Consider the following 12,625-nt stretch of genomic DNA (forward strand, 5'->3'; position numbering starts at 1 on the left):
TCCCCAAAAGCCAACCCGAAAACCTTCTATAAAAAAATGTATTATTATGATAAAACAAAGAATTATTAAAAGAAAAAAACAACAACAACAAAATGTATCTCTGACTGAGCCTTAAATAATCATAGACCTGAAGATAGTTATCTTTATCCAGAACGCGGACGAGTTGCAATTGTTAAGGGGGCGACCTTAAACAATATATTCTCTTTATCTCGATTGTGAGCTTTTTATGGCCGAAATTATATATAGGCACATATATGTACGTACATACATATATCTACAGAAGCGATTTAATATAGTTTTTAGTTTGTAGTTTAGTCCATGGCAAAATGTCCCACAATGAGGTTGAAGTACGGGAGAAGTTCCTCCAGGATAATACCCAAGCAAATGGCAAGAAATCTAAAGACTTACCTAAAGAAATTACCTGTGGTATTTGGCACTTTAAAGGATCCCAATTACAAAGGTAAACATTAAATAAAAGCGGTCTCTCGATTATAAAAGTGAACTATTATTATTATTTTTTCTTTTTGTAGATTTGCCACCGAGAATATGTTTATGGTGTTGTATGGCATAGCTGGTTGCTTTATGGCCATGGCTTTCTCATATTCCAATGGAACTATCACAACTTTGGAGAAACGTTTTAAAATACCCACCAAAATATCGGGCCTCATTTCAGTGGGCAATGATATAAGTTCAGTTTTTAGTTCTGCATTTTTGGCCTACTATGCTGGACGAGGACATCGTCCTAGATGGATAGCAGTGGGTAAGAGAGACACAGAGAGAGAGAGAGAGTCAAATGAAATGCCATTTGAAGTGTAATATTCATGAATTCCTTCCTTCTTTTATTTTATTGAAGGTCTACTCTTTATGTTTGTTTTCTGTTTGATGACGGCTTTGCCACATTTTCTTTATGGCGCTGGCGAGGACGCTTTGAAGCTGACCCAACATTCAGATATTTTGAATTCCAGCAAAGCAAATGCCGAGGATCTAATGCTATGCCATAGGAATTCGAGCAGCCAATGTGAAATGAAAGAAACGAGTGCATCAGTGCCCATCATTTTGCTATTCATGGCTCAGTTTATTTCTGGTATTGGTGGCGCTTTATTTTTCACCTTGGGACTCCCATATATGGATGATAATTCATTGAAATCCAAGACGCCTTCAATGCTGAGTGAGTATGGCCTTTCTGTTAAGGTGTTTAGCTGTTCTTGATAGTCAAAGCGAGTCCCAGGTTCAGTTTCAGATTTTAGGAAGAGCAATTCGGGTTTTGAGGATAGATGAGGAAAAAAACCATGTCATAAATTAGAGTTAGGTAATGTTACCTATTCACATCTGTCTTCAAAGCTTGTAGGATTGCTTGAACTACTCTTGAATCACTCTTATTAGACCAGTACGAAACAAATATGAAGTAAGGAGTTTAATCTTTACATTCAAGTACCATTACTCTATGTGATGAATCCGCAGATTGGAAAAGTAATTCCAAAATGATTTATTTACCATATTCGTTTTTGACTTGGTAGTTAATTAGTCTTTTTATCATTGTTTCAAAGAGTTTTCATAACTTTTTTTCTTTGTGTTTTCCAGGTTGGTCTGCCTTCTTGCGTATGCTGGGACCAGCTGCTGGCTATTCCCTGGCTTCCTTTTGCCTGCGTCTGTATATTGATCCATGGGAAGTGCCATCGATAAAGAATTCTGATCCCCGTTGGCTGGGAGCCTGGTGGTTGGGTTGGCTAGTTTTGGCCGTGACTATGTTAATTTCAGCAATTGTTATTTACATGTTTCCCAGAGAGATGCCCAGCGCCTATGCTCGACGTTTGCAGTCCAAAGGAGATTCCGAAAAAAAGGAGGCCACAGCTGAACTCTCACTTGGCGGAATGATGCAGTGCCTCAAGCGGTTGTCAAAGAATCGGGTCTATGTATGCAATACGATTGCATCCACTTTGTATGTCTTTGGTTATCTGCCCTATTGGATATTCACCCCCAAGTACATTGAGACACAGTACAGACAAACGGCAGCCACTGCCAGCATGGCAACTGGACCAGTTGCTCTAGGATTCTCTGCAGCCGGAGTCCTGCTTACTGGTTTTGTGCTGTCAAAGTATAAACCAAGTGCCAGATGGATGGCTGCTTGGAATGGCATTGTCGATGTACTGACTATAGCTGGAATCTTGTGCTATGTGGCCATTGGTTGTGAGGAGAGTGATCGTGCTAATACCCTTTCAGCATTGACCTCCAGTGCGGACAATTGCAGTTTGTCCTGCCATTGTGATTATGTGCCCTATTCACCCATTTGTGGATCACAGAACTTTACCTATATATCAGCCTGTCATGCGGGTTGCCAGCACAAAGAGAATGATCCTATGGGTCGCACAATTTATACCGAATGCAAGTGCATGCCTTCGGTAGCAAACGACATTAAGGAAGCGGGAGATCCTCAGGTGAGTATTCCCACTTACTCTACATTTCAGAGTTAACAGTTGAATGTTTGTTTTCAGTTGCCGTTTGCAGTGGATGGTCCTTGTCCCGTGGATTGTCAGAGGCAATTTCTGATTTTTATGGTTGTAATGTGTCTTCTCAAATTCATTGGATCCACTGGGCGTGTGACTAATCTACTCCTGGCTTTACGTTGCGTTCCACCTGAGGACAAGACCTTTGGTCTTGGATTTGGCCACGTCGTTGTTTCGGTGTGTATTCGAAAACTTAATATATAAGTTAATATACATATTTTGTTTCTTTCCTAGATCTTTGCCTTAATACCCAGTCCCATTATATTTGGTTGGATTTTGGATTACTATTGTCTGGTCTGGGGTAAGACCTGCTCGAATAAAGGCAATTGCTGGCTCTACGATACCCGATCTTTAAGGTGAGATTATTTACGGATTTCATAGATTATCACTTGATAGCAAATATTTCTTTCAGATATGTCATGAACTTAATATCTGCCACGTTTATATTCCTGGGATGCTTTGGAAATATTGCCGTTTGGTATTATGCAAAGGATTTGGAAATATTTGATGAGAATGAAGGCAAGCCAAACGAGCCAGAAGAATTGGAACTTAAGGATAAGGAAGATATTATTTTAGAATAAAGAATAATTACGGTATATCTTGGATTGGAGCATTAGAATAAATTGGCATCCTATCTATTCGAGTTATTTCTTATAATAAGAGTAATTGGAATCTTTACAACGGAGTATCGAGGTCCTACTGTACTTCTAATTAACATAATTCTACAGGGTTTAATATAGTTTTGACTCATTAGCTTAGAAGAAAAATGTCCGGATAAATCGTGTATTTAGAAAAAGCCGATATTCGAGTTTCTACTGAACTTTTTATTACAAGAGTTCTTAAAAAAAGACATGACAACTAGTCACTCGGATAAGCAGGCATTCGAGGTTCCACTCTATTTCTAATTACAAGAATTTCACATTGTTTCAATCATTCGTGAAATGCATCACTGAAAGATAAACACAGCTTGTTGGTTTTTAGGGGAAAGATATGTACGTACATACATATGTATGTCCGGATACGTCTCTATATGCTTATAGACATATAATCCGTAGATAAATCTTGTGCAAACAATAAACCCACCTCCCATGTATCCATGTATAATGTTTTAATCTTGTCAGGGTGATGATAGATAAGATCTCACGTCTCAAATTGCATTTCAAATAGATGAATTCAGTGTGAGTAGCAAATCTGCCTTTAAGATAAAACAAAATTAAGCTAAACAAAATTGAGTTATATACACGTAGTGTCTAGACAACCTTTCCATCAGTTCATCGTGTTGAGTTAAACGTGAAAGACAATGGGCGAGCAACCGATTGTCAAAGCCAAGGAAGCTGAGGAGCCTTTCCTCCATCACAAAGAAGGCCCGGAAAATCAAATAGATGAACCAGATGAGGATACAACCTGTGGCTTTTGGATATTCAAGGGGAAATTTCTGCAAAGGTGGCGATTAATTGGATTTGAGCTCGATTAGTTTACTATATATCCACGTTTCCACGCTTTCTAGATTTGCTACCGAAAGAATGTATGTGACATTGTATGGCATTGCGGGTTGTGCCTTATCGATGACTTTCGCCTATTTTAATGGCACGATAACCACATTGGAGAAACGCTATAAGATACCCACTCGAATGTCGGGCATTATTTCGGTCGGCAATGACATGACCACTATGTTCGCCTCGGCTCTATTGGGCTACTACGCGGGTTCTGGACATCGTTGTCGTTGGATGGGAGTTGGTAAAATAAAGAAACCAACACCGTTTGATAAATTCATTATTTAATTTGATCATCCTTGAAGGACTTCTTACCTTTGTGATATTTTGCCTGTTGACCAGCTCATTGCATTTTCTGTACGGATCCGGTGAAGAAGCCTTAAAATTAACCCGTGAATTCGGAGCTGCCAATGGATCTGAGCATATTATGCATTTGGAAAATAATCGAGCAAAACTTTGCCAACAGAATGCCAGTTCATTATGTGTGGAGGAGAGTGAAGCATGGATACCACAAGCAGTTCTATTGACAGCCCAACTCATATCGGGAGTGGGTCAGGCTCTGTTCTATGTCCTGGGCATATCCTATATGGATGATAATCTCACAAAGGCCAAATCGGCAGTCATGTTGAGTGAGTTATTATTATGCAAAATGTCCTGTTCCAAACTGTCTTTCAACTTTATTTTAATTTAAAGGTGTCTCTACGTTTTTAAAAATGTTGGGTCCAGCAATTGGTTTCTCTTTGGCTGCCTTTTGCCTGCGGCTCTATATAGAACCTTCTTTGGAACCTCTAATCACACCGAAAGATCCTCGCTGGCTTGGTGCCTGGTGGCTGGGCTGGTTAATCCTTGCTGCTGCAGTCCTTGCGTGTGCTATATTCATGTTTTTCTTTCCCAAAGAGTTGCCCAGTGCCAAGGCTAGGCGCATGTTGGAGAAGCTGGAAACTAAACACCTGCAGCCCAAAGATCTTTCTGTCGGGGACATGATGACAGCCATTCGTCGGATACTAGGCAATAAGGTTTTTATTCTGAATACCTTCTCCTCGATTGTCTATTTCTTTGGCTACATGGTCTATTGGATATTCACACCGAAATACATTGAGGTTCAGTACAGACAATCGGCAGCTGTGGCCACCATGGCCACGGGAACAGTGGCCTTGGGTTTCTCGGCAGCTGGGGTTCTACTCTCTGGTTATGTGCTATCCAAGTATAAACCGAGTGCCAGATTCTTGGCTGCATGGAATGCCACAGTGGATTTTCTAACTGTGGCCGGAATGGTGGGTTACGTGTTCATTGCTTGTGAGGGCAGTGACAATGTGACCAATATGACAATCTCGCGTCAGGCTAACGATACCTGTAGTCCCTCGTGTCATTGTGATTATGTGGCATATGCTCCCATTTGTGGACCACAGAATGTGACCTATATATCTCCATGTCACGCGGGTTGCATGGACACCGGCAAAGATGATTTGGGTCAAACAATTTTCACAAATTGCCAATGCATGGGAAATTCTTCGATATTTTTCGGCAATTCCAGTCTCAGCAGTGAGGTAATATCATGTTCAGTTCAATCGGAAAGTATTTCCAAAATAATTATCCTTCCATTTAAGTTACCATTTGGCGTGGATGGTCCTTGTCCAGTGGATTGTTTCGGACAATTTATCACCTTTTTGGTGGTCATGTGTATTCTGAAGTTATTTGGTGCCTCCAGCAAGAACACTGGCATCCTTATCAGTCTACGTTCTGTTTTGCCCGAGGATAAGAGTTTTGCTCTTGGTTTGGGATCAATGGTGGCTTGTGTAAGTTTATCCCCTTACCCCAAATGGGTTGTGTTATACTAACTGATTTACACTTGCTTTGTTCAAGATCTTCGCCTTTATACCAAGTCCCATATTTTTTGGTTGGCTAATTGATAACTATTGTTTGGTTTGGGGTAAAACCTGCTCCAATAAGGGCAATTGTTGGCTCTATGACACCAAGTCGATGAGGTGAGTTGAACTTGCAATCACCTTAAACGATTTTGTCATCAACTAGTGTTATCCTTTGCAGATATGCCATGAATCTGACGGCTGCGTTTTGTGTATTTTTGGGAGGTTTACTCAACATTGCCGTTTGGTATTATGCCAAAGATCTGAAGATATTCGATGCGGAGGATGAAAAGAAACCCAAAAATCACAATTTAGATAAAATCAAATTAAGCTCATTGAGGGCCAGCAGCAAGGATTTGCAATTTTAATTTTACTAAATAAAATATATCATGTATTCATCGATAATTTACTTACTTTAATTCACATACTTTCCAAATTCCAAATCTCAATGACGTAGTCTGGTAAAATTGGAATTTTTCTCTCAATAACCTTCTACGAGGCGCTGCAGAATGGCTGGTTTAGGAATAGGGCCAAATACATGGCCGGGCCCGGAGGGTAGTTGTCGTCGCTGGTACAGTAAAGCCGGGACAATAGGTTCTCAGCTTTGTCCAAAGAAATGCTTTGAGCCCAACGATGGAATTTGTTGTGACTATCAATTGGTAACACCTCAACTCGATGCCGAAGATCCAATTGTGGGGCAAAAGCCAGCACAGCAAGGGAAAACCGTAGGAGTCGGGGGACAACAACCAACTAAAGATCCAAAACGAGCTTCGGCAGTAGCGGGACAACCTACGGAACCTCCACCAGTAGCAACGCCTCCTCCTGAATCACCTGTCAACAAATTGGAATTGGATTATGATGGTCCTATAAGAACAATGGTTGATGTTCAGGGAGAATGTTGTCGCCGATTTCCCTCTGTGCTAGATGGCGATAAGGAAAAGTGTCCACAGACCAATGCCTGCTGCACTGCTTGCAGGCCCTTGCAAACTTCCTTGCATTTGAATGAGGTAAGCTCTCTTTTTTCCACTTTTTGATGTAACTCCACGACTGTTTCCACCTAGATGGCCAAATATCCAAGGCAAAAGCCGACCTTTAAGCATTCCGTGACCTTGGATGAGAATACAATGGTGGGTCGTGTTTTTCCCATGAAATTCCGGTTGCGTCGCAAATGTACCAAATGCAACGATTGTGGCAACGATTTATATATTCGACATCCAATAACCGAGAATGACAATCTCTTGCTACTGTCCAGCTGTTGCAGTGTGGAGGTTTATCCACAAAATAAAGTCGACTGTATGCATAGGATTCCCGTGGCCACAATCAACGGACCATTGCAGCGTTTCTCCAAGAAGGTTATCGAAGAGAAGTCCAACTTTAGATTGTTTGCTTTACCCAAACCAGAGCCACCACCCAAACCGGAAGTTAAACCAAAAGAGGCACCACCTAAGGGAAAAAAGAAAAAAGGTAAAAAGGGCAAAAAAGGCAAGAAGAAGTGATAAGTAGAGACGGAAATATAGATATACTGGATAATCAATTACTCAGCCTGTAAATATAAGAATGTTGTACGAGCCCCAAAAGGATAACGAACTGCAAAGGATGAGATAAGCAATTTGAAATGTGCCATGATGAGATCACAGAGCTAGCATAAGAAACACAATATATGTATGTATATATGTACATATCTGGCCGATTTAAAAAATGTGAAATACACTCAAAACTAGCTAATTAAAGTAGACAATAGACAAATGAAGAAAGCTTTTAAGAACTACTGCCTATTGCATAATTCAGGGGGCAAACCTACATCCGCTTTTGACTACATACATATAGTAGTCGTAGTTTCGTAGTAGTCGTAGATTTGTATCCTATACTGAATAATAATACAAATAACAAGTGTTGAAATGCTTCAAAAAGTCAAACCTCCCAGCGAATGAACTACCCTCTGAGGTTCGACGTTTGTTAAATTTGTTCGACTCAGACTTTCGTTTTACAGCAATGAGCTTTTGTCAGTTAGCAGTTTGAAAGAGTTTTGCGCTCACAAGAAAAATGGCATGCTCAATATTTTAGAAGTTTTCGATTGTAAAAATTTCGTCCTTTTCGACGCCACTTGAGCCATTGATTGTTTTGTACTTTTATCATATAATATATTTAGTGTAAATTTAATTCAAATTCAGTCGCATAAGCATACATACATAGCGTAATCCTAAACTATAGTTTCTATAATTCAGCTTAAAACGAGCATCCCCCAGAAGAGAATGTTTTTATTTTGTTGTTTTTTGTTTTGAGGGCGTAAATTAATTCGTTTCGTACATAATTTAAAACGTTGCCAATACTTTCGAAATGTTGTCAATGCTGGATGTGTGTGTGTATTTTGTATAATTACTTTTTTTTTTGGATCCTTTGCCAGTATTCGTTCTAGGTGTGCATTTTGTTTCTTGAATTTGGAATTGCTTATATGGTATTTAAAGTAATTAGTATATATGTATATATATATATATAATGTGTATGTATATTGGATCAGTGTTAATTGAGAGGCTAGTTTTTGGAAAACTGTTTTGTTTTTGTATCTTGTTTTTTTTTTTTTTTTTTGGAACACTTGGCCACAGAAATGCTTTTCGTCGTTTATGCTAGAGTTTATGCTATTATAATCGCGCATGGCGTCTTGTATTGCATTTAAACCGATCGAAATTGTTTTGAGTGACTCTTTCGTATGTCACACAGCTATGATTAAGATTAGGCTTACTTCGTTTTGTTATGGTTTGTTTTTTGTTTTTATGTATATACTTCAAGTAGTCGACTATAATAATGCTTCATCTCACCTAAAATATGCTAAATACATTTAAAAATTAGCTACAAATGTTTCGGCAATACATCTAGATGGATATTGAATATTAATGTATATGCAGAATTAAATAAGCGTCTTCTTTCTACCACACCCACACTACTCTCTATCTCTAACATATCATACTGAATGAAAATTTGTTTTGTGCTATACGCGACAGACAACAGAATGACCCGGCACCCCTGACAACCCCTGCTCTCTATGCATGAAGAGGAAAGAAGTCCTTGAGTAATGTGGTGCGACGTTTCTCAGCAATATCCATTTGATTTTCGAGATCACCCAGGTCTGTGGTTTCAGCGCGCTCTATTTTCCACGATAGATTCTCAATTTCAGCTTCCAGTTGTGCCTGTATGAATAAAATTCGTATTAGTATTGGTTTCGTTATCCAGTTTTATGGGTCTTACCTGCTGGTACTCAAAGAGATTCTTTCGGGAGCCGCCTTCCATGTAGTAGGCATAGGGATAAGTATATTGCAGCGTGTAACGACACTTGGCCAGCAGTGCCGCTGCATTGAACAGATATTGCCAGTCGATCCAGGTTCCACTGCCGTTCATTACCTTGGAGTTAATACGCGTGCGTAGGCGATCAATAGTCTGTTGTTCTAGTTTCAGTGACTTTGAATGATTCTCCCAGCGTTCGTAGTAATGGAGATATTTCTTAAGCGCTTCTCTGGCCTGAACATGCACCGATTCGTTCGCTATATTGGGATTATCTTTATAACGCGAGCATTCATAGTATTCAGAGCCGTGGGTCTTCCAATCGCCCAGGCACATCCAGCAGAAATCGTGTTTACAATTGAAGCACTGCATGTGATTGCAACCGCCGTTCTTCTCGATGCAAATGTGACACTTGGGGCAGTCTTTGGTGTGGGCGCTTATATAGTTGGCCGTTTCGCTGTCGTCGGCGCATTTTGTTAGCCACTTCTTAATGATCTGGCAGTCAGTTGGGGCATGATAGTCCATGCCACATTTAAAACAGAAGCCCGTGTGGCAAACCTTGCAGATGGCACGCTTGGCGGAGATCTCGCAGGATTGTACAATAATCTGGCAATTGGGTCCTGGACAGAACCTGAGCTCGGGATGAGATTTAACATAGTCTTTAAAAGCGAATTGCTGATACTTGTCACGCATGACGGGTCGAATGACAAGCGTGAGCACGAGATCCTCGGGAACTCGAACATTGCACATGGGGGCCATACATCCGATTTGCGTGGAGATGCCCTGAAATATTTGAGTCTCAAAATAGATGGTCCAGCAATCTTTGCAGAACGAATGGCCACAGGCCAAACTATAAAACTTATCGCCCAATTGTGAGCTGGCGCACACTGGGCACATTTGGCTGCGATATTGCGGCGAGACCGTTGAAGTTAAAGTCGATGGTGACGCTGACGAAGTCGATGATGAATGATTGGATGTATTGTTCTTGTAGCTGACCATTTTCACCAATTGAGTGGTGGTCGACGCCGCTGCTGCTGCTGCACTTGTCGAAGCGGTATCAGCTTGATCCTTATTACAATTTGGTGGCTTAATTCTGGCCGTTACCAGCAATGCATTGGCATCCTGACGATATTTCTCAACGACCACATGATTGTTCCATTGATGCTCCAGCAGCAGCACCTTTGCCAGTGCGGGTGTGATCTGTAGTATGGTGTTTAGTTTCTCAACCCTCTCATTTAGTAGCTTTTCAATATCCTCTACAGTGAGGCAATCATATTCAAAGTATTCTGGATCAGCACGTTTTGGATCCAAACGCTCCACATCACAGTCCTCACCTGAAATATTAATACATAAAAGTTTATATTGGTTTTCCATTACTTTTTAATTGTTAAGCTGATCTAACCCTCTGACGGATCCTCAATGAAGAATAAGAAGGAAATTGCATTTACCTGGTTCTTGGTTTACCTTTTAAAATGCTAAAATGGCTAAAATCGATACCCAAGACTGATTTCCTCCTGAAAATGAAAAGTTTCAACCCTTATTATATGGATCCACTGATCCACACAGAAATTTCATAAACTGTCGGCTAAAATGTAACCAATTTTAAAGATTCCAATTAAAACTAAAGAGATATCAAGCCGAAATTCTGGATTTGCTTAGACATATGTACGTGTTATACATACATATATATTATATTATGTGATTTTGATACAAATCGACAAATTACATTTGTCCAGGGCAATGAATACAACCTCCATAAGGGACCAAAGGTAAAGTGGAGTGAAGGAAAAAGTGCAACTACTCCAGAATGATAGGTCTTTGTGTGTGTGTGTGTACTTGAGCACGCACCTGAACAAAAGAGAGCTACAAAACAAGAACAACAACAACAGCAACAGCAGTAACAACCTGGCCAAGAGGATGGCGTAGCGAAGAATCAGAGGAGAAGGCATAGTAGGCAATAATAATGAGGCAACCAGCGACCACAAACGCCAGCAGCAGCAGCAGCGGCAGAATCACATACTATATATACAATCGTAAAAAAAACCTTACTACAACTACATACATCAGGAGCGCATTCAAGGGGTTAAGTAACACCTGGTCAAGTGCACGCCATGCATTTAAAAAGATGACTTAGAAAAAGTACATAAGAATATTAGAAAATAAATGAAACATTGCTCCTATAAACAAAAAGAGACACTACACAAAAGGTCTCTTCACCCTCTTAAAGTCGAAGTCCGCGCCTGATGCAAGTACGCTTAGATATATGTATATATATTTATTTTCAAGTTCAATTTCATAATTTCAGCTTCATGGTCAAACATTAGGAGGAAACGCAGGGGCCGATTGGGGGCCAGGCAAAAACCTCAAAAGGCGAATGTCAAGTGGTAACCAAGTAGAAGGTTAAATGCAAATTGTATGAAGAACCCCCGTACCCACCCCCGCTAACAGTGACACCACCATATACCCCCTACTGAAAGCATTTACGTTAAAGGTGAATAACCAAACCCGCATAAGTTTCTATTTCTATTTTTGAGACAAGTTAAATCGATGGTTAGACCCGTTGCCAGGTCGGTGGTGGTGCTGGCGACTTACCTGTATTATAATAATCGTAATCATCATTGAATTCTTCATCGCTGTCCGATTCCAATTCCATTTCCATATCCGAATCCATTGCCCAAGGAAGAACACTGACTGAAGATGTCCAAACTGCGTGTGAGAGAGTTTACAAGGCTAGTTTTGTGAACGGGGGTTGCTCCTGTTATTGTTTTTGTTGTAAAGGGTGTTAGGTGGTTGGTAGTGGAAGATTTACTGTTACAATGCAATTCTCGTCTCCCTCTTCCTATCGCTCGTCAAGCTTTGCGGGGTGGCGCAACCAGAAGAACAGGCTGATTTTGTTTTATTTTCGTTTATCCACATGCATATACACACTCACACTCACACACATACACACACACGCACTGCATTCAAGGTGTTGGTGTTTCTTTTTTCAGTTCTTATTCTCTCGGGCTGCAATTTGAATTTAATTTACTATTATAAATAGCATCGATTCGGCCCACTACACACACCGACGATCGAGCCCAGTTGCTTGCACAAGAGCCAATTGCGAATACTTTTATGTTGCTTGCGATGGGAACATTTTTCTAAATTTTCCTTCCCACAGATTTGTATTTTCTTTGTCTTTTCCTGTATTTTTTTTTTTTTTTTTTTTTTCGTTCTTGCAATTGCCAGTGTTGGCAATGGACTAATTAAGTGTTGGCACTCTTCGAACTCCTAATGGCGATTTGTTATCGTCTGTAATCGAATAATGTGGGCAGCAGTCGATAAATTACAGCGCTGCAATTTTTTTTGCTGAGTTGGCAACACCACCGTATGTTTTAGCGGCAACATTTAAATTTCAATGTTCTGCAAATTTTATCATTAATTTTATTAGAATGATTAAAATGGAGATAAATTTTTTGCTTTTTTAAAGTGAAAAAAACCCCAACTA

At 40.1% G+C, this 12,625-nt stretch overlaps 4 protein-coding genes across 5 annotated transcripts; 3 read left to right on the forward strand and 1 right to left on the reverse strand.

Annotated features, from left to right (window-relative positions):
- Window positions 1–326: 326 nt before the first annotated feature.
- On the forward strand, window positions 327–3,142 carry LOC137578057 (solute carrier organic anion transporter family member 74D-like). Its single transcript, XM_068291702.1, has 7 exons — window positions 327–460; window positions 531–760; window positions 854–1,168; window positions 1,582–2,435; window positions 2,493–2,681; window positions 2,739–2,860; window positions 2,917–3,142. The coding sequence occupies exons 1-7, from the start codon at window positions 327–329 to the stop codon at window positions 3,083–3,085; spliced, it is 2,013 nt and encodes a 670-aa protein (XP_068147803.1). The 3' UTR covers window positions 3,086–3,142.
- Window positions 3,143–3,784: 642 nt separating this feature from the next.
- On the forward strand, window positions 3,785–6,281 carry LOC137576388 (solute carrier organic anion transporter family member 74D-like). Its single transcript, XM_068289459.1, has 7 exons — window positions 3,785–3,947; window positions 4,012–4,241; window positions 4,303–4,626; window positions 4,691–5,544; window positions 5,605–5,793; window positions 5,861–5,982; window positions 6,044–6,281. Exons 1-7 carry the CDS (start codon window positions 3,805–3,807, stop codon window positions 6,228–6,230), a joined length of 2,049 nt encoding a protein of 682 aa, XP_068145560.1. The 5' UTR covers window positions 3,785–3,804; the 3' UTR covers window positions 6,231–6,281.
- Window positions 6,280–9,085, forward strand: LOC137576390 (uncharacterized). Of its 2 annotated transcripts, XR_011032292.1 has the most exons (3): window positions 6,280–6,869; window positions 6,924–7,524; window positions 8,862–9,085. XR_011032292.1 is itself a non-coding variant. In XM_068289461.1 (2 exons), the coding sequence occupies exons 1-2, from the start codon at window positions 6,372–6,374 to the stop codon at window positions 7,356–7,358; spliced, it is 933 nt and encodes a 310-aa protein (XP_068145562.1). In that variant the 5' UTR covers window positions 6,280–6,371; the 3' UTR covers window positions 7,359–7,616. The 2 variants fall into 2 exon arrangements, 1 of the variants encoding a protein (XP_068145562.1); XM_068289461.1 differs by lacking the exon at window positions 8,862–9,085 and having other exon boundaries at window positions 6,924–7,616.
- ari-2 (E3 ubiquitin-protein ligase ari-2) lies at window positions 8,000–12,357 on the reverse strand. The gene is made up of 3 exons (XM_068289460.1): window positions 11,731–12,357; window positions 9,106–10,472; window positions 8,000–9,047 (listed from the first exon to the last, which is right to left on the reverse strand). The coding sequence occupies exons 1-3, from the start codon at window positions 11,807–11,809 to the stop codon at window positions 8,901–8,903; spliced, it is 1,593 nt and encodes a 530-aa protein (XP_068145561.1). The 5' UTR covers window positions 11,810–12,357; the 3' UTR covers window positions 8,000–8,900.
- Between the last annotated feature and the right edge of the window lie 268 nt (window positions 12,358–12,625).

This window comes from Drosophila tropicalis, unplaced genomic scaffold (assembly GCF_018151085.1).
Source record: "Drosophila tropicalis isolate 14030-0801.00 unplaced genomic scaffold, ASM1815108v1 contig_593, whole genome shotgun sequence".
Classification (NCBI taxonomy): domain Eukaryota; kingdom Metazoa; phylum Arthropoda; class Insecta; order Diptera; family Drosophilidae; genus Drosophila; species Drosophila tropicalis.